We start from the raw sequence: 19,210 nt of genomic DNA, 5'->3' as shown, positions 1-19,210 counted from the left end.
AGGGTACATCTTCCGCTCCCCCATCACGCCCCTCCAATGGAATGCCACTTTTGGAGACTTACCCTGGCCAAGGTTGAACCCTGGCTGCGCTGGGATGGAGAATTTCAGCCAGCATATCTCCAGCTGAGCCAGGGGAATAGTCAAGGGGGGGGCAGGGGGGCAGCTGCTCCCCCGATCAAGTAAAACAATAGAAATACTTAACTAACTGACCAATCAGGTTGGTTCTGCCCCCCCAAAAGTCCTGCCCCCCCCCAACAAAATCGTAGCTACACACTTGAGCTGAGCTGGAATGAGAGACTTTACCCAGCATAGTTCTGGCTAAGGCCAGGCTCAACCTGAGATCTGACTACTACAAACTCTGCTCAGCCCAACGAAGTTGGGTTTGGATAGCTCCCTTAAAAAACTCCATTCTATCATTACATCCTATTCTATCCTATGGAGAACATACAATTCCCGTGCTAGAACAGCTCGACTGGCTATCAGTTTGTTTCCAGGCACAATTCAAAGTGCTAGTTATCACCTATAAAACCCTTGAGTCTAAGCTATCTGCTTAGTTGTGTTCCCTCATATGAACCTGCCAGGGTTTTGAGATCTTTGGGGGAGCGCTTCTCTAGGTCCCACCACCCTCACACACATGTTTGGTGGGGACACAGGAAAAGGCCTTCTCGGTGGCTGCTCCCAGACATTGGAACTCCTTCCCTAGAGAAGCTAGACTGGCTCCCTCTTTGCTGTCCTTCCTTTCTTGTTCCATCAGGCTTTGGAGAATTGACTGCCTTTAATCAAATGTCTGGTGCTGTGCTGCTTTCACTGGAATTACTGGTATGTTTAAAACTGATTTTATATATGCATATTGTTTTAAACCAATATGTAACTATATTTCAATGATTAAGTTTTCTATGTTTTAGCAGTTCTTGATTTTATCTGTAAGTTGGTTGAGCCCCAACAGGGGAAAAGGTGGGAAATAAATAAATATATAACAACAACAACAACAACAACAATATCCTATCCTGCCTCTCCTATTGTTTGTAAATCACCCTAGCACAGTACGAAAACACCATTATGAGTCTAAATTAAATTTCCATACTGGCCTTTATCCAAGGATCACAGGGTAATTTACAATATAAAAACACAAAAATACATAATACAAACAAACACAATGCCCCCTCCAGTTTAAAAGGACATAGATTGTTTACTTAGCCAAAGGCCTACGAGAAGGGAAATGTTTTTGGATGGTGCCTAAAGATATGTAATGAAGGTGCCAGGCAAGACTCCCTGGGGAAAGTATTCCATAAATGGGGAGCCACTGCAGAAAAGACCCGTTCTCATGTTGCCACCCTCTGAACCTGTCATGAAGGGGGCACATGACGAAGGGCCTCAGATGGCTCACAGGCACAATTCAAAAATCCACTCCAGGGCAATACCTTCATTTGACAATCAAAATGTCACAGCATCCTATGCAAGCTTCCGAGTTCACCATAACTCTTCTTCAGTCTAGATGGTAAACTGAGCAAATGTGGGGCTGTAGGGGCAGGGGAGAGGTGATGAAGCCATCTCTGGCTATGCACACATTAGTGGCTGAAAACACAGTGAGGTTGTCTCCACTCCACTCCACCCTGGCATTTTAAGCTGCATTTTTATATTGCTGTAAACACCAGAGAGTGGGTGGGGATGTTTGCACCTGTGCATTGCTTATTTGGTTTCTCTGGATCTGCAGCTTCTGGACTCCTATCCACAAAGCTGTCATCTGTGCGTGTGCAACAGCTGTCTCAGTTTAACTGTGAAGTGAATGTGGCTTATGTTTTCAAATTGGATGGAGGCTGGTTTGAGGGAAAGTGCATCAAACAGCAGCGTTTCTTAAGAAACGACTGCACTGTGGTTAACATCATGTGAACATGGCTTCAGACACCAACCGTGAGAGCCCACAGGAGCCAGAGTAAATGGTGATGTATACACAGCCAAAGTCTACATCTTGTAAGTGTGTTAGGCTGGAATGAGGGATGAGGCAGCAGACATTCAAATGAAGCTGTATTAGGTGCTGTTTGGGTATCAAGTTGCACTGAGGTTTGCAAACACAAAAGCCAGCTGTTACCAAAGTCTGTCCTCTATCCTGAGGCAAAACATACAGGGTTTTTTTATAGATGGGCAACAGGAAACAAGATACTTGAAGTAGTCCTTGTATAAACAAAGGCACAGATTCATTTTAGGTGGAGCACTAGGGAAACAACAGCCAAATTAGGTAGCTTTGCCTAGCAGTTGGAGAGAATTAAATTTATTAATTTATTATTATTATTGTCAATAGAAGTTCATTCTTTAAACCAAAATGGGTCTTTGCATACAGACCATTGCACATGAGTTCTGGTGAAAATTAAGGAAGGAGTGCAGTGCAAGAGAAGAAATGTGCATAGGCTGAAAGACAAATGCATCAGTTGAGGGTACCAGCTCAGATTCTCATGACTCTCAGATTTCCCACAACTGAAATGTGGGGAATATACAAACATATAGCTTCCCCTCCCATGAAGATCTGAGGTGGTGCATTCCTAGGAGAATTGTGTCTTGCTGAATGTTTGTTCTTATTACTTTACACTAAAGCATGAAATACAAAAATGTTTTTGAGAGAAGTCTTGTGGCAAATTGCAATAAAATTTACAAGCATCCAGGTGACCTTGGCCAAAAACTCCCATCTGCAATGGTAATGCTACTGTAAATGGGAGTTTCCACATTGGATAGGCATGTGTCTGCAAAATCAAACACTTCCATTGCCCCATTCTCATTCAAGACTCTGAAGTGACTTGTTTAGCTTTCCTTAAAACAAATAAATATAAACAATGTCTATATTTTCTATCATTAACCATAGTTTGGCTCATTGTTTTGTTCAAGCTTGGGCTCCTTGAAAAACCACCAACTCTAATCAAAGTTTGTTCTTGGACGTAAAGATGGTTTATCTAGGTAAATCACGTGCCAAAATTCAGACCGCATGCTAAACCAAACCATGGCTTAGCTCACAGCAGGAGGACTGGGTAGGCGGGGAGCACACAAGTTGTGATCTCCTCTCCTGGAAACAGCAGGCACACATTTGGCAATTAGAGAGAAAATTAGCTACCACAAGCGTTGCGTGGGCGAGTAAACCAAAACAACTCTACTCCAGCGATATGCACAGACTGACCGGCCAGGAGCCACAAATTGTGAATGGAGACAATAAAAATAAATCAAATCCCGTCTGCTTGGGCGAAACAAGACTTCCCCAAATGACCGTCCGTGTGGATAGTCTTCCTTCTCCGTGCAAATGCTTTGGCACAATTGCACGGATGGACTGAATGGGCTAAGCAAAGTGCAAGCGCGGAGAAGGAAGGAAGGAAGGAAACGGAAGGGGCTCGGAGAAAGACCCGGGACTGCAGTGCTTCTGGTCAACGCCAGGGGAGTCTCTCCGCAGCTTTGCGAGGAGGACCTTTCTCCCTTTGACGTCCCTTGGCTCCCCGCGAAGGGCAGAGTGGGAAAGGCACGAAGCGTGGGGCTGCGAGCGCGGCGCATTCCAGAGGTGCTGCCCCCTAAAGCGCCTTTGCGAAAGCTCCGCGCGCGGCGCCGGCCGGGCAACCCGCCATTCAATCAGTCCCCCCCCCCCCGGCCCGCTGCGATTTGTGGTGTGAGTTTTTTGTCTGCAAAGCGGCAAACCAGAACAAGCTTTCAGGGGGCGGGAAGAGGAATTTGACTTTGCACTCGCACTCCTTCGCCAAAGCCCCAAACTCCTTGGCGGTGTCAAAAAACGCGGAACTTTTCTTTGTCCCGGTGTAGGATGCCTACGTGAGTCACTGAGTCTGCCCGGCATGCAGAGAAGTGCCCGTGTCGAGTGGCTGGTGTGGATCGGCCCGGGTTCAGGGGACGGCGGCGGGCTCCGTCACGGCTGCAGGCAGCCCAAACAGCGAGCTGCCTCGCTCGTCACCGCGCTCCTTGCGTTTGGCCAGGCCTTTCTTCGCGCCGCGCCGAGCGGTATAATTGATATGTTGGCAGAAGCGACAACGCGGACCGGTGCGTCCAGCAGGCAGGCGCGCGCGCGCCGGCGCGCACCCCCACCCCACCTTCCCAAGTTTGAGTAGCAATAACAGTGGCGCACACTAGGAGGGCAGGAGAGTCACTTCCCTATAATAGAGAAGCAACTCTGCCGTTGCACAAAAGCCGCGCGTTTTCTCCTGGGTGCAAATCAGCCCTTCATAGAGAGCAAAGACAGAAGGCGGCGGGGGGGGGGGGGAGAGGAGGAGAAGAAGAAGAGGAGAGAGGGAGGGGGAAAGCAACGCTAGTTCCCAAGAACTTGAGCTAACGGCAGGCTGCTTCCTCCTCCACTCGTCTTTTCTTTTTTTTTTTGAGAGGGGGCTATTCTCCTCGCCGCCACTTCTTTCTCTCCCCCGCCCCAGCCCTCTTGGTTCTGGCCCATCGCTCTGCGGTCAGCGTCTTTCTTGAGCGACAGAGGAAACCCTCCAAGACTTTTGCGTTTGGAGGGCGGAGGAGAAGAGAGGAGCGGGAGGCAATATTTGCTGCCCATCATTTTCACGGCCACGCGAAAGTAATCGCGCGCCCCCTCCTCCCTCTCTCTCTCTGCGCTGTCCCTTTTCCGCTCGGATTCCTCGTTCCTGGACTGTAGAGATTTCCCTTATTGATTCCCCCCCACCCCCCATTTTTAAATTTTTGCAGCCTTCCCTTCCCGCCGAATCCTGACACGTTGCATGTTTGCAGATTGGTGAAAATACCTTCCCTCTCCTTCTCTCCCCCCACCCCGCTTTTCACTCCCAGCCCCCCCCCCCGCCCGCCTCAACTCAATCTCAGCCCAGCCGCTCAGATCAAAGCGCCGTGCCTCCCTCCCAGTGGCCGCCGCTCACTAATGGGATTGCAGTGTGCCTGGCTCTGCTGCTGCAGCCGCCGGAGGGAGAGGAGCTGCTGCTGTACCTCTTCGCCGACACTCGCTGGGTGCTGAGCCGCGGGGATGATCCGGATCTTCCCGGATTTCAGCGTGCAGGTGACTGCAGCTGCGGCCGGCGGGGCGGCGGGAGGAGTGCCGGCCGGTCCGGGCATGGGGAGAGCCAGTTCCGCAGCCAACGGGAACCCGCAAAACGTCCAGGGCATCACTTCCTACCAACAACGGTAAGTACACAGCCCCCAAAGTGTGCGTGTGGATTAGGCTTCCTCACTTGTTTTTGTGCGTGTCTTGTGTGTCTTTCTGTGCTCGTTTGTTTTTAAATTTTAAGAAATCACGTCTTGCTTGCTTTTTCTTTTTGAGGGGGGGGGGGTACCCAGACACTTAAAACAAAAAAGGATCTTTTAAAAGCGGTGCCCAGAAATGTTCCTGGAGCTTCGAAAGCAACAATAACAAAAAAGGGGGAAAGTGAGATTCATGGCAGCTCAAGGGCTGAGGATCTTCCTCCCACTCCTGCTGCAAAGTTTGGGATCCTGTCTGCTTAGCCTCCTTCCTCAAGTAGGGATTTCTCAATGTCAATGCCTTGTGCAAACCCCACAGCATGGCAGCCAAGAGGTATAATTGATCACCCTACGGGGATTGATAATTTGTTTTCAATTGAACAAGATAGAGTTTTCACTTGGCGTTTCACCCTTTGCAATTCCACACTTTTATTACAACAGTATTAGCATGTCACCTGTTACTAGGGGAAAATCTATCAGGAAACCTCAGCACTGTTGAGTATTCAACTGAAATGCATTCTAATGCAAATTTCCGAGGTTCACAGACAGCTCCTTTAGGAAGGAAACATAACCAAGTTGGCTTAGGCAATAAGTCATAGTGAAGTTTAAGGACCTTGCTCACCTTTTCACTCTCCCTCAACCATTCAGACAGGTGGTAATGTCAACAGGACCTATAATTAAATGGCATTCCAGTCCTTTTTTCCTAATAAACAATAATGCTTTTGTTTGCTTTTCTTTGTCACTAGAAGATCACAGCAAAGATGCAATGATAAAAAGGGAGCAAGAGACTAATTTTAGACTGCACCCTGCAACATTATTTTATTCTTTTTGGTGCCTTCTAAGTTGCTCCAACTGTTAAGTGTCACGATAAATGAAATATTAGATGAGAAGCTCAAGGATGTGTGCAAACATAAACAACTCATACTTTAAACTTAAATTTTGAAGTTCACTGGTTTGGGAACTCTTTAGAACCACCAATGTTTATATTTCAACCATTAAAGTTTAGACTATGACCCCACTCTGTCCATCATTATTGAGACAGACAGCTGTTAGGGCCAAGTTTGGGGAACACAGTTTGCTTTTAGTAAACTGCGTGCTGCTGATACTTCTGCACATTTAGGATAAACTCTTGAGATTCTTGAAGTCATCTCAAGAGACGCTAAAGCTAGCTCAGAGCCTGTGAAAGTTTGAAATTCAGAATCAGTGTTGTTTCGCTTAAAGCAAACACAGGAATTCTTTATATAAAGTAAGTGCTGCGTGACAGATATAAAAGATAGATAAAAGTTGGTGTAGCTCTAGCCTTCCTTGGTTTTTCGAATTACCATTTTTTTGTCACTTAGAGAATTCTTAAAATTACAGAGGAAACCTCTTTAAATAGGAAGCACAGTGTAAGAATCAAAATAGTTTTGCCTCTGAAGGGGCAAGTCAAGGGTCAGAAATAGCAGATTAATTTTTACACAAGTGCAAGATACTTCCTGAGAAATTATTATGCATTGGAAAGAATATATGCACCATATCAGTTTATAGTATTAAAATGTAAAATTGCCTAAGCTGTAAGGAGTTAAAGGGATATAGTTACCTCTAACCTGCAGCTATTTATCCCAGCTAATGCCTATTTACCTGGGAGTAAGCCTCATTGAATTTATAAGGATTTACTTCTGAGTAGACATGATGAGGACTGCACTGTAAGGCTGCAGTCCTATGCACACTTTCATGGGAATTAGTCCTATTATACTCTGTGGGACCTACTTCCAAGAGCTTAATTTAGTTAGTATAGGTTCATTCTTTTGCAATTCAAATTTATATTCCAAGATTCTTCCCTTTCAAAATGCACAGTAAAATAAAACCCTTAAAAAATTCAGAATATTAACTCTGCACATGCAGATGAAAAGCAAGTTGTATTCTTTCATTTGAGCTATTAAAAATACTCTTCCATGTGATTCTGTGAAATTGTTCCAATAAGGCAGGAGGGTATTGCTACTTCTTCCACACTCATTACAAAACCCAAATGACACCTGTTAACTTTATTGCTTTTTAGTAGGATAGGGGAAGTTAAAGGGTGTTCAGAATGCCTCCATGGAATCCTGTAAGATCAGAATCCTCCAAACCTGAGTTTATAGGAACAGCATTTATATTCTGTGACAAAATAATTAGCAGGTCCCTTTCTATGCAGATGTACTTCCTTACAATTGTTTATCTCTAATGATTTTTGTGTGCCGTAATGCAAAAGAAGGACTCCTTCTGATGGGTTTGAATCAGAAGAAGGTGAATGAATAGTGTTTCGGGGAGAGAGAGACAGAAGCAGTTTGTAGAGTTCCAGGATGCAAGCTACTCAGGCTGGTTGTATCTGCTTCTCGGAGTCCTGAGGGACGTCAGGCAGGTCAAACTCGCTGCCTCCTGTGGCAGAGATCGTATTTTTGGGGTCACTGACTGCGCCCTGCAGCCAAACTTTCCAGCACTTTGCAAACTCCTTATGCAGCCATCCTCTTACCTACGCATGTGTGGATTAGTTGCATTCCTTTTAATTGCCTTCAAAATCCAGCTGGAACACCTTAGATTTTAAATGGTCTGATTGCCCTGCTTTTGCTTGAAAACTTAACATTTTGTTACTCCAGGAACAAAAGCAGGGGGCTTAACACATTACTGACATGGAACTGCTTTTCAGGTGACATTCGACAAGTGCCCCCTCCCTCGGGCTCTTAATTTTAAAAAAAATTAAAAATAACCACACCATTTCCTCAACTATGCTCACTCCCACCGTTTATTTCACACATTTCCTTTTCAAGTTTATAAACTGACACAATAGCAGTCCGTATTAAGTACATAGTGTGAACTTTCCCTAGGGGGCCGGGCGATCGCTGTGCCACGAGAAATACGGTAAACTGTACCTCGCGATGGATTGCTTTTGCACCCATTTCCGCGCAGTCTCGCGTCCGCTCCGTAGTATTACGGTAGTTGGACGGAGGACAAGAGTCAGACGCATGTGCAGCCAGCCTGCGTAGCTGAAAGATGTCATTCCATCCTCCGTGCACACACACGCGCACATGCTGTGTACATAAAGACACGCACGTATGCTAATAGACGCATAGGCACCCAGATCTGTGCACACGAATAACACCCCCCTCTGCATGTGCATATGCATACATGTGCATGTAAGTAGTGCACACACACAGATATAACGCGTGCGCTATGTACCATGCAAAGTACACTGTTTCCTATCCCTTCTTTTGACCCTGCCATTCCGCGAATGCGCGCAGCCTGTTGCCAGAATCCGTTCCCAGCCGCCAAGCGAGTGCCTGTCTGCGGCTCTCCAGCCTCCCTCTCTGTCTCCCTCTCCTGCTGCCGCCGCCGCCTGCGCTGCTCCAGAGAAGGAAAGTCTGCGAAACTGCAACTGAGTGGCGTTGTTGCGCCGGCAGCGGAGGCTCTCGCGTCCCTTTGCACGCAAGGAGTCAGAGCGGTCGGAGCCGGCGGAGCAGCAGCTGGAAAATGCCCAGAAATACTTTCACAGCGGCCAAGCGCGGGGAGCCCTGACTTCTCACTTTCCCGCCCCCCTCCCCTGGCCATGGCCTGGCTCCGCGCTTGAGCCGGTCCCGCGGGCTCTCTCTCTCTCTCTCCCACACCTGCCGGGCGATGCCAGTGGCCGGGGTGCCCGCCGGGGCTGCGCGCCTTTCTCCGCCCGCCGCGGCCGGCCGCTCGTCGCCGCGCCTGACATGCCTTCGGAGGCGGCGGAGCCTGGGCTCTCTCGGAGGCTCGTCGGCTTCTGGACGGCGGCGGCCCGGGCCCCAGCGGCGCTAGCGAGCGAGCCGAGCAGCGAAGCAACAACCTGCGCCAGGACCGCTGCGCCGGGGAGCGGGAGCCCGCAATGCATTGGCCTCCGTACTTTTCCTCAGCCTGCCTGCCTGAGCAGGGCCATTGCCGCCGCCGCCGCTCCTGCTAGACACAACACCACACACCAGGAGGGGGAAAAGTAAGGGAGAGAGAGAGAGAGAGGAAAGGGGAGAGAGGGGGAAAGGAAAGGAAAAAAAAAAGCCCAGGAAGATGGCGCCCACCAAGCCAAGCTTTCAGCAGGATCCTTCCAGGCGAGAACGGTAACACTTTCTCTGTATTGAACCTGAGGCGGCAGCGCCTGCCTGCGTCTAGGGCGCCGCCGCCGCCGCTTGCAGCCTCGGGTCTGGTTTGGTCGGCTTCCATGCCCGGGAAAAGGAGAAGCGGAGGGAGGGGGTTGGCGGTGGAGGAGGAGGAGAGGAGAGGCAGGCGGCGGCGGCGGCGACTCTCAGCCTGCAAAAGCCCCGCTCGCGCTGCTCGGGAGTTCCTCTTGGTGCATGCATATTTGTCTGCTGCTGCTGCTCCTCACACAGACACAGCAGCACACTTGGCTAGTCTGGCAGCGGCGGCAGCAGCAGCGATCCTGCGCCTCCCCGCACATTGCAGGAGTCGGTGTTTGGCGGGAGGGAGGGAAGGAAGGAAGGAAGGGGGAGTGAGGCGGAATTCCCGGGAGGCAACTTTTCGGCTGGATGGTCTCGGCGAGGAGGAGGAGGAGGAGGCGGCGGGGCGGAAGGGGGAGAGGCGGGGAGCTTTCGCCAGGCCCAGCGTTGCCTCGTCGAAGGGCCGGCTGGGCTGGTGCGGCTAGGCCGAAACGGAACTGGCCGGGCTCTTCTTCGCAACTGCTGGGGCAACTTTAGTCGGAGGCGCCTGGCGACAATTCCGCTTAGCCCTTCTCTCTCCTCCCGCGGGTTTTTTTTTGTGGGGGGCGGGGAACCAATCCCCAGGTTGGCGTTTAGTCTGTCGAAGTTGTTTGCTCTAATGCGCGGTCAGGGGAGATGCTCTGGCAGAGTTTGCTGTGGCGGCCGAGGCTAGAAGTAGGCTCGCCTTTGCAAGTCTCCACACTCCTGTTTGCGTCGCGCGCTCTCTTCCCCCCCTTCCCGCTTCTTCCCATATACTTTTACTGCCGTTGCTGGTCGGCTCCGCGTATTGTCGGTGACATGTCTGCGCAGCTGTCATCCGAGTCTCCAAGTAAAGTGTGTCTTTTAGAGAAGGGCTCCCTCTCGATGGACAAGGGAATTCCCGGCCCAATGAAAATTAATGGGCACATGGGGCAGCCCCGTTTGGAAAGTAACGGGTGCGTGTGGCTGAGCCACTGGAAACAAGGAATGAGTGGGCTAATTGAGGTATGAAAGACCTTTGAAAGCAGGTGAGCTTTCAGGGCAAGCCACCCATGACCTTTCCGCAAGAGCATGTTGATAGGTTTTGTCCGAGCTCATAAAGTTTTAGCCTTGAGTCTGTTGTTTCTGAGCATGTGCAGAGCACGTTTTGGGTAAGAACAATCAGCCTTCCTAGAAACAGGGACAGGGCTTCTGGAGCATAAGGTGTGAATTCCAGCCAGGGTTGAGACTCATCACTTCTCTTTATGCAGAACAATTCCTGCACAAGGGAAGGTGGAGGGGTGCTGATGCAGGGAATCCAGAGAGGACAATTGGGAATGGTATAGAGGTTGCCATGGGTACTGAGAGGCTTGGTTACTCAGAGCAGAATAGTTGTGGAATGATGGCACCCACCACTGCAAGGAAGGGCAGCTTCCACGGTACCTCCTCCACTGAGCAACATATTGCAAAGTTTACAAGTTCACCTGATGTTACTGAACAATGCTTTGAAAAATCTGCAGAGCATCTTTTCAATCCTATATGACCAAATGGAGACCATAGTACATAATGGTTTCCTCTTTTGCTCCCTTTGATTTTCCAGTTCTGCTTGCTGAGGAAGGTTCCCATTTGAGATATAAAATGAAAACCGCCCCCCCCCCCGAGTTGCTTTTAAAAATGTCTATAGATATTATGGGATGCATAATGATTGATCAGGTGAATGTGAAGAATTGTAGTTGTTGCTTTATGCTGATACAATGTACCATTTGGCTTAAAAAATGTGTACTTATCAGGAGAGTATAAATGTAAATATGTCCGTTCCTTGGATTAAAATGGGTATTTGAGGGTGCCATCTGTATCAGTTGAGCTAGTGCTTGGAATTGAGCCGATTTCATATTATTTTCTAAATAGGTTTAAATACAAACATTCTGCTTTTGTTCATTCTGTACTTAGTGCTTTGTTCATAGTATAAGCTGTTGCATCTTGTACCTCAAGCTATATTTGGATATGCTCATGATGGAAATACATCATCTTGTTGAAATTTATGGAAATCAGAGGTTTAACGTCCCTTTACTTCTCTTTAGCTATGAAAATTCTGTGTTTTCCCTCCAGTGACTGTAAAAGCATTTGTGTATTACTAATAATGTCTTTAGCAGCATGCTGGTTTCCTGCACATAGAGTTGTACATTTGAGAGGAGGGAAAGCCAACACATAAATACCAATATATGCTGTCATCCTTTCAAGCACCCCCCTCACCAGAGAGTCCTGTTCTCTCCCCCCCCCCCCTTTATGAGCCTAGTACTATATTAGTAAGAAGTGTATTTGCCGGGACAGCTTCAGTAATCTCTCCAGCAGAGGCATATTTGTGTGCCATTTTGGGATTTTTTTTCAAGATAGGAATCTTGAAGATAGAATTAATTTCTAGGGGAAACTTCATAGCCTGTGCATGAGTGCTTTCTTTATCACCTGTCTCCATTTGGCATTCGGAGAAGGTAAATCAAAGTGTGCGATTTGTTATTCTGCTCCACTTGAGAGCTGTACTAAATAACACTTGGTCTGAAATTCTGATTGAAGTTGTAGGAGGATATACTGTATTTAATTTAATGCCCTTTAATAGCATATTCTTGTTCAGCTCTGATGCTGTCATCTTAAAGGTTGGATCAGAGTAGTTATATCCTGTAGGGAGTGGGAGGAGTAATAATTCCAGCAAGGGAAGTAGCCTACATGCATGAAACGCCAATAACCCAAAGCTTGGCCTAGTGTCCACAACATTGTTTTATGCCTTGAGGCTTAACTTGTTGTCACTGTGTACGGCGTTCCAGCTATTTTAGGATTTAAGGGAACCTGAGTTGTTTCTTTGCAGTGGGGGGAGAGGCTCTGCTTAAGATATGATATGTCAGGCTATTGGCTCTTAATGTAAGATAAGTTAAAAATGCAGTTGTTTTCAATTAAGCAAATGCATAGTATTTTCTTAGTACACAGTCCATACTTTACTTGGGTTTTGCATGCAGAAGCTAAAGTCCAGTTTCTCTGAAACTGTACGACCTCATCCTGCACATTGTTATATGCATCGATGCTGCAGTTTTATCAATCCACACTTAACTGGAAGCTCCACTGGAGATAGTGCTACTTACACGAATAGAATTGGGCTGCTCACACCACTGAAATAAGGAGGTCTCCGTGTAAAGAACTGTAGGGTAAGCCTCAGTTTAATGCACACTTGCTTGGAAGTAAGTCCCTTCACAATCAGTAGGGTTTACTCGTAAGTGTGGTTAGGACTCTGCTGCTAAGATATTAAAAATAAATTCATTATGCAAAAGTCCAATATTCACAAATATCAGGATATTATAATTGGTGAGCTAGAGATTTTTTTAAAAAAACAAAGAATAAATTCTTTGTTATTTAGTAACTATGGATAATTTTCAACATTTTTTGGTCATTATTTGAGAAAAAGTTATTGAACTTGTTGCATTTACTTCTACAGTCTTATAGGCAGAAAATGGTTCAAAAGAACCTAGGATTATCCAGCCCTGTGGAAATGTCCAAGGATGTTAAATTCACACAATCTTAATGCATGTGATATGCCAGCAGTGATTTGTAAAGCATATCACTGTGTTATGCTGTAAAGTAAAGACTAAAAAAAAGCTCCCTTCATTTTTTTATATTTCTTGCTAGAGTATATGCTTAAACACAGCAGTGATAAATGATGATATGCATTGTCTAACACTTGCTTTTATATAAATAGCTCCAGAAGATTGCTTAAATGATAATCGAAAATATGAAATAGGGTGGCCTTCATATCACAAGGCCAAGGGTCTACAAATGGAAAAACTGAAATAATGAAATATTTCCAAGGCAACAGACTGTCAACAAGAACAGTAATGCATGGGCATATCATAGAGGTACCAGAGAGGATATTAGATCGTATAGCTCTAGAGCTAGGAGTTATAATGACCTTTATTAAATAGAACCTCCCACATTGCCACAATATCTCTGATTCCTGATTTATGGATTAGCAGTTGCACATTTTGAAACATGCTGCCTATATATTTTGTTTACTGCATTCATACTTGGGTTCACATACTATTTGTATGAGCATTGATCAACATATAGTATGTGATTTTAGCAGTTAATGAGATTTAATCATACAGGTTTTTGTCTGTATTTTTCATATCCCAAGGTTCTATAACAAAAAAAAGTTACAGCTATATAGCATGTGGTTGTTGTTTTTAAATCTTGATGCAGAAATTTCAGGACATATCGGAATATAGTAGTTAGCATCCCACCTGGGAATAAAAATTCCCTATGGGCAAGTTGCATGCTAGATCCTAAGCTATTTCATGGCATCATGGTGTGAGATGGTGAGCAAGTTAAACTTCCTTTGAAGTTTCTTGCTCGGTTGCTATAATAATACTTTTACCTTTTAAGAATTTGGTGTTCTGCTTCATTATTAAATTATAAAGCAGAGCCACTTCAAACATAGGCATTGCTGGAATATTGTTTTGCCACTGCTTCCATCCATCTGCTTTAAGTGTAACCTATTGTTTTATAAAATGCTTAGAGGTTTTGCTGCAATTGAGCTATAAATACATTTTGTTAAGCAAATAAAAATACTGTCAATGTTTTATTAGAAAAGTACAATTGTAAAACTATTATGCCCTATGTAGTTTTTAAAACTGGTGGTTTGCATGTAGGAAAGTCTATATCCTGAAATATTTTAATTTGCCCTGGAATTTCATAACCTTCACAGTAATTTTGGTAAAATTCTGTATGTGATGGAGCCATTTTATTAGTAGACTGTGAACTGCTAGATGCACAATAATTAGAAATTACTTTTCACCTGTTAGTTAACGTTTAGACTTCTTTTTAGCCAACATTGATATAAGAAAATTGTCCATTGTATAATGGAAAGTTTTTTGATGTTAGTGTTGGTTAGGAGCCGTTTCGATTATATCCATCTAATTTCAAGTGTGGAGGAGGGGATAAGCATGAGGTGCTCTAGTGGAATATTTTGCATGTATGATAACACATGAGACTTTCGCCTATGGTCAATCAATCTGAATATTATACCACAAGTTGCTGTCTTATAACCCATTCCCTTGGAACTAAATAGCAACAAATTCAGTAGAGCTCATCAGTACTTTTCTTAAGTATTTGCAAAATACAGCTGGATACTTTATAGTTGATAAGGGCTTAAAACTGATAATTACCGTAAAATGAAATGTTTCTATGTTGTTCAACCCGTATAGAATAGGATATTTTGTAACACCTTTTGCTTTGATATAGATTGCTTATAGTTAGAATGAGATGCTTGAACTGTTGATGCCTAGAGACCTTGATAGGGTAATCATAATTTGTTGTAATACCATATAAATTTGCAGGAGGATAACACCGTATGGATATGAAAGCTGCTGTATCAGATGTGACTGCAACATTGTTTTGTGACCAGTATGATCAGTAGTTTCACAATATATAAAGTGCTTTTGAATGAATAGTCCTCCTGTGCCCTTTATTTTAACAGGACTTTGAGTGAAAGTATTTGTTAATAATTTATGATATGGTTCTGTATTACACTGAAATATACACTATACTGGGAATAGCGTCTTCTTTTAAACATGAAAAATATAGGCCCTCTTGCTGGGACTATACATTTAAGCTCTGTTGTCGTTAAAGAAAAGCCATAACTAATTGAGTGCACACGTTTGGTAGGAATAAACTGTTTACATATATCACATTTTTGTTCTTTAGCTTCCTATATTTTACTTCTTTCATAAGGTTGATTTCAAAATTCTTGTTTGCTGCAGCCACTGTGTATGCATTTAAACTCTCAAATTTGTAACGGAACTTTTAAAAAAAGATGGAGTGCTGGTTCATTTAAAGGAAGAGATTTAATTTTCTTATGAAAGTTCACATTTGTTCCATTTTTGCATAGAGCAAAACTTCTATGATACTGTGTGAATAAATTCCTTATTTTATTTAATCTAACTGATGATCAGAGGCACCCAGAGTTCTTTAGAGCTACTTCAGGATTCTCTACGTTTTTTTTTTAATAGAAAGAATGATTTAAGTTTGTTTTGTTGTTATCATAATATTATCATTATCATCATTTATTTTGTTTCTGACTTATCCTCCCTTGAACAGAGTCCAGGGCAATGTATAACAAAAGATAAGCAATTCAGTTACATCAGTGATTAAAACAAATGCAGGAGTAAATTATTCACAAAGTAACAGTCATTAAAAACAGAACTCTCACATTCCTGTTTAGGGCACATTACAGTATTAGACAGAAGAGGCCTACTTGTGGTCTGGATCAACCGAATTCTGTCTGCACAGGGCAGAAAATAATCTCCGCTTACCTGAGGCTCTAGGAAGTGGTGTTTATTAAATAGCACAGCTGTGGCTTGGTCCAAAGCGCCATTTTCTTTCCCCCTGCAACCATGGGTGGGACACCCAGCAGCTCCCCTTTCAGCCTCATTGGGCTTGGCGCCAAAATGTGTGTTTGAATGGAAACTGCACATTATAAGTCTCACCAACCATAGATATGCAAGGTGGGTGTGGGGGCAGCTCCCTGATTGTGGAATTCTCCCCCCCCCCCACACAGGTGAGACTAGTTCCGTCTCTGATGACACTTAGGTAGGCAGCAAAAGTGTTCTTATTCCATGTGGATTTTACAGGTTTTTAATATATGCATTCCAACTTTTCATTGAATTTTTGTGACATAGAAAAACATACAGACACCAAAAAAAGCAAGCAGCCAATAGCAAAGTAATGCAGTGTTGCAGACTGAAATAACAACAGCAAACCGGTATACCAAATTGCAATCATACTTCACTGAATATCAGATGCTATTTAAATACCCAACCTTAATGAAGAATGAGAAGCCAAAGGGATATGGGAAGATCCCTCCCTGTTAATATATTCAAGGAAGGGAAACCAATCTGCATCAAAATTGTCAGATTTAGCCTCTCCCCAGACCACTGTGTCTGGTCAAGCGTTCCAACAAAGTGATGCTCCAGACATTGGAGAGCCATGCCTCAAATGGTAAAGTGTCAGGAGACTTGCAATAATGGGCAATAACTAATCTGGCAGCCACTAATAACGTGAAGACTAGGTTTTATGTGGTTTTAAAATATATGATGGAAGGTTTTAACTCTGTTTTGATTAGAAGGTTTCGTTGTTGGATAACGGTGAATTGCATGGTTTTGCTTTCTTATGTAAACAGTTTTGGGGGCACATTTTAGGGCTGAAAATCATTACAAATCATTATAAATCAAACTGAAATAAATATACAGAAAATTAATTGATTTGGTTAAATGAGAAAGTACCTGGTCGTGAGGGAGAGAAGTTAAGATACTAGCCAAGATGAGGGATATTTTGATCAAATTTAATGGATGCTTACTGGAAAGTTAATATTCCTTGTAGGAAGATGGAGTACCAATTGTCCCCAGTTAGTGACATGACATAGGACCGGGGAATCAACTTGTACTATTTTCTCTGTTCACTGCTATGCCTCTTCAACAGAAAACAATTAGACCTGGTACTGTTTGGATTCAACTGAAACCCCCAGCAGGGGAACATTTCCCAGGACCTGTAATTGCTGATCTTAAAGTGGTTGTTCTTGAAGAACGAAACCTTGAAGAGGTATTACTGTGTGAAATTGCTGAATTACAACTTAGCAAGAAGTTCAGTTATATCACCTCTGGATTGAATTGAGATACTGGGCTTTTATCCAACTGCTGGTGTTCATTCACTTAGCTAGGATGTTTGTGTTGTGTTATCAATTACAGCTGCTGTGAAGTCCCTGTGTTTGTTTTATATACAATTAAACTTTTAACACACTATATTTTTTGCATTTTGTTACCATGTGACCTACTATTTACATTTCCCACCCTCTAGATATAATGTATGTTTCTTCAGTAATATTGTATACAAATCTGAGACTAAATAAATCAAAATACAGTTAATCATATGTAAATCCTGCCTTTTCTCCTAGGGTGCTCAAGGTAGCATCACCACAATCTCATTTTATCCTCCCAACCCAAAATGTAGTTGTATGCATTGTGTATGAATATCATAATACCCAGTTCATATGCAGCTAGGGGTAGGGAAATATATATATTGGCTGCAGGCATGCATACATTTATGCAGAAGGTGAACTTCACCGTAATCAAGGTATTAAAAATTGAGATTTCAACAAAAATATACATCACACAGACTGGGTCCACGTTTATTCCACATAAATAAAATACTTACCTTCTGTTTTTTCCCCATTTATTGGCTTTTATGAAAAGCATGGCACCAATGAGAGGTTTACCATGGTGCCACCCTAATGTTATCTGAATTGTGCCCATTTGAACAAAGGTCTAAACAATATGGGAGAAGGATGTCTGAAGTCCCTCCTCTCATGTGAGTCTAATCAGTGCTTTTGATATTTATCAGAAAACTTACTGGATTTCCCACTAGAGACTAGGTAGGGCCTTTTTTGTGGTAGCACCAGAGGAAGGTCATGCTGGCCCCAGCTAAAAATTGTTTTATTTTACATGGCTTTTGATGGGTTTTAAATTCTGCTTTTGTTTTAATAATGGTTTGTTATATTTAAATTGCTGCCTTATATTTTGTTATCTTGTATTTCACTTAAGAGGGCCTCGTGGGCAAAAAAGCAATTCATATATATTTTAATAAATAAAATAGCTGATCACGTTTGCAGCAGCTCCCTTATGAATTAATTGTTTCTATATGGTGTTAGAGGGCTGTAGACTGTACTATTTCGTGGTATGGGAGAATTCTATTGCTATTCCTCATAAACCATCTCTTGCTTGAATCCCCTTTTCAGACACTGAGACCTCACAATTATACCTTGTTAAATTAAAGGATGAGAGGAGAGATGTAGATACTTACCTGAAAATTCCCAACAAGTTTTGCTGTAAATAGGAGCAAATTTGGAAAAAAACATTATTTATCTTTAATCAGTTAGATACAGTGAAGGGGAATGATAAGTGAAACACTCATATGCATTGCTGGGCTTGATATATCTATCTATCTATCTATCTATCTATCTATCTATCTATCTATCTATCTATCATCTATCTATCTATCATCTATATATCTATATCTATATCTATCTATCTATCTATCTATCTATCTTTGTGATCCTTTGATGTTACATCAATATTTTAAAAATCTTGTTTCTTTTGGGCTTTTTTTCAAATTAAAAAAATGTAAATTGTGGAACAGCTTGGTTTTAGTAACCTGTATTTTTAACCAATGAGGTTCCCTAACCCCCACCCCCCGTGGTGTTTTAAAAATCTGCATATGTATCCATAGCAAGTGACTAATATTTTTGGAGGTCAGTGATTATGTGAACTTATTTGTAGGTCCCTTTACATAAAAAAAAATCACAATCATATCAGTAGAAGGTTAGGTTGCCTTTATAGTTTCAAAATCCTGAAGAAAATTAACTGTTGTCCACTATTTGGAGCATATATTTCATTTATTGTGAATAATCTTCCCCAAAGTTTATTTTATTTTTAAAAATCTCTTTAGCGCTTGGCAGGATTATAGAGACCAATCAGTTTACTAATGCTTTATATAGAGGCCTGCTAGGTTTTTGCATCTAGAGAAGAGACAGTCTCTTCTCTGGTCATGTTCCAACCGGTGGCTAATTCTGCAATGCTGGGCAAGGGATCTGGAGATATATTAGGTCCTCTACTTGAGAGCAGGAGAGCTAATAATCACATCAGATACACTAGCTTGTGCAGGGAAGCCTGTATTCTGCTGCAACAACTTAATAAACACTGTTCAGTTTCTGAACAAGGAAAGGAAGACTTAAACAGAGGATTGGAGGCTCCCCCAACTTGCTAAAATTGTGGCTTTTATGGAATTGTGTA

At 43.5% G+C, this 19,210-nt stretch overlaps 1 protein-coding gene across 11 annotated transcripts in view; it reads left to right on the top strand.

The window, feature by feature from the left end:
- Positions 1-4,063: 4,063 nt before the first annotated feature.
- The window catches only part of NPAS3 (neuronal PAS domain protein 3), a 637,639-nt gene continuing 622,492 nt past the window's right edge, over positions 4,064-19,210 (top strand). For 6 of the 11 annotated variants that reach the window (XM_081207989.1, XM_081207998.1, XM_081207988.1 and 3 more), the window contains exon 1: positions 8,892-9,272. In XM_081207989.1, coding sequence (XP_081064115.1) covers positions 9,223-9,272 — 50 coding nt within the window. In that variant the 5' untranslated portion in view covers positions 8,892-9,222. Of the gene's footprint in view, positions 5,131-8,890; positions 9,273-19,210 lie in introns of those variants that run through there. The other 5 variants (XM_081207992.1, XM_081207991.1, XM_081207987.1 and 2 more) reach the window with 3 other exon arrangements.

The sequence above is a fragment of the Podarcis bocagei genome (genome assembly GCF_964188305.1).
Source record: "Podarcis bocagei genome assembly, chromosome: 1".
Lineage (NCBI taxonomy): Eukaryota > Metazoa > Chordata > Lepidosauria > Squamata > Lacertidae > Podarcis > Podarcis bocagei.
The sequence above is the reverse complement of the archived record's forward strand: the minus strand, read 5'-3'. Positions and strand labels throughout refer to the sequence as shown.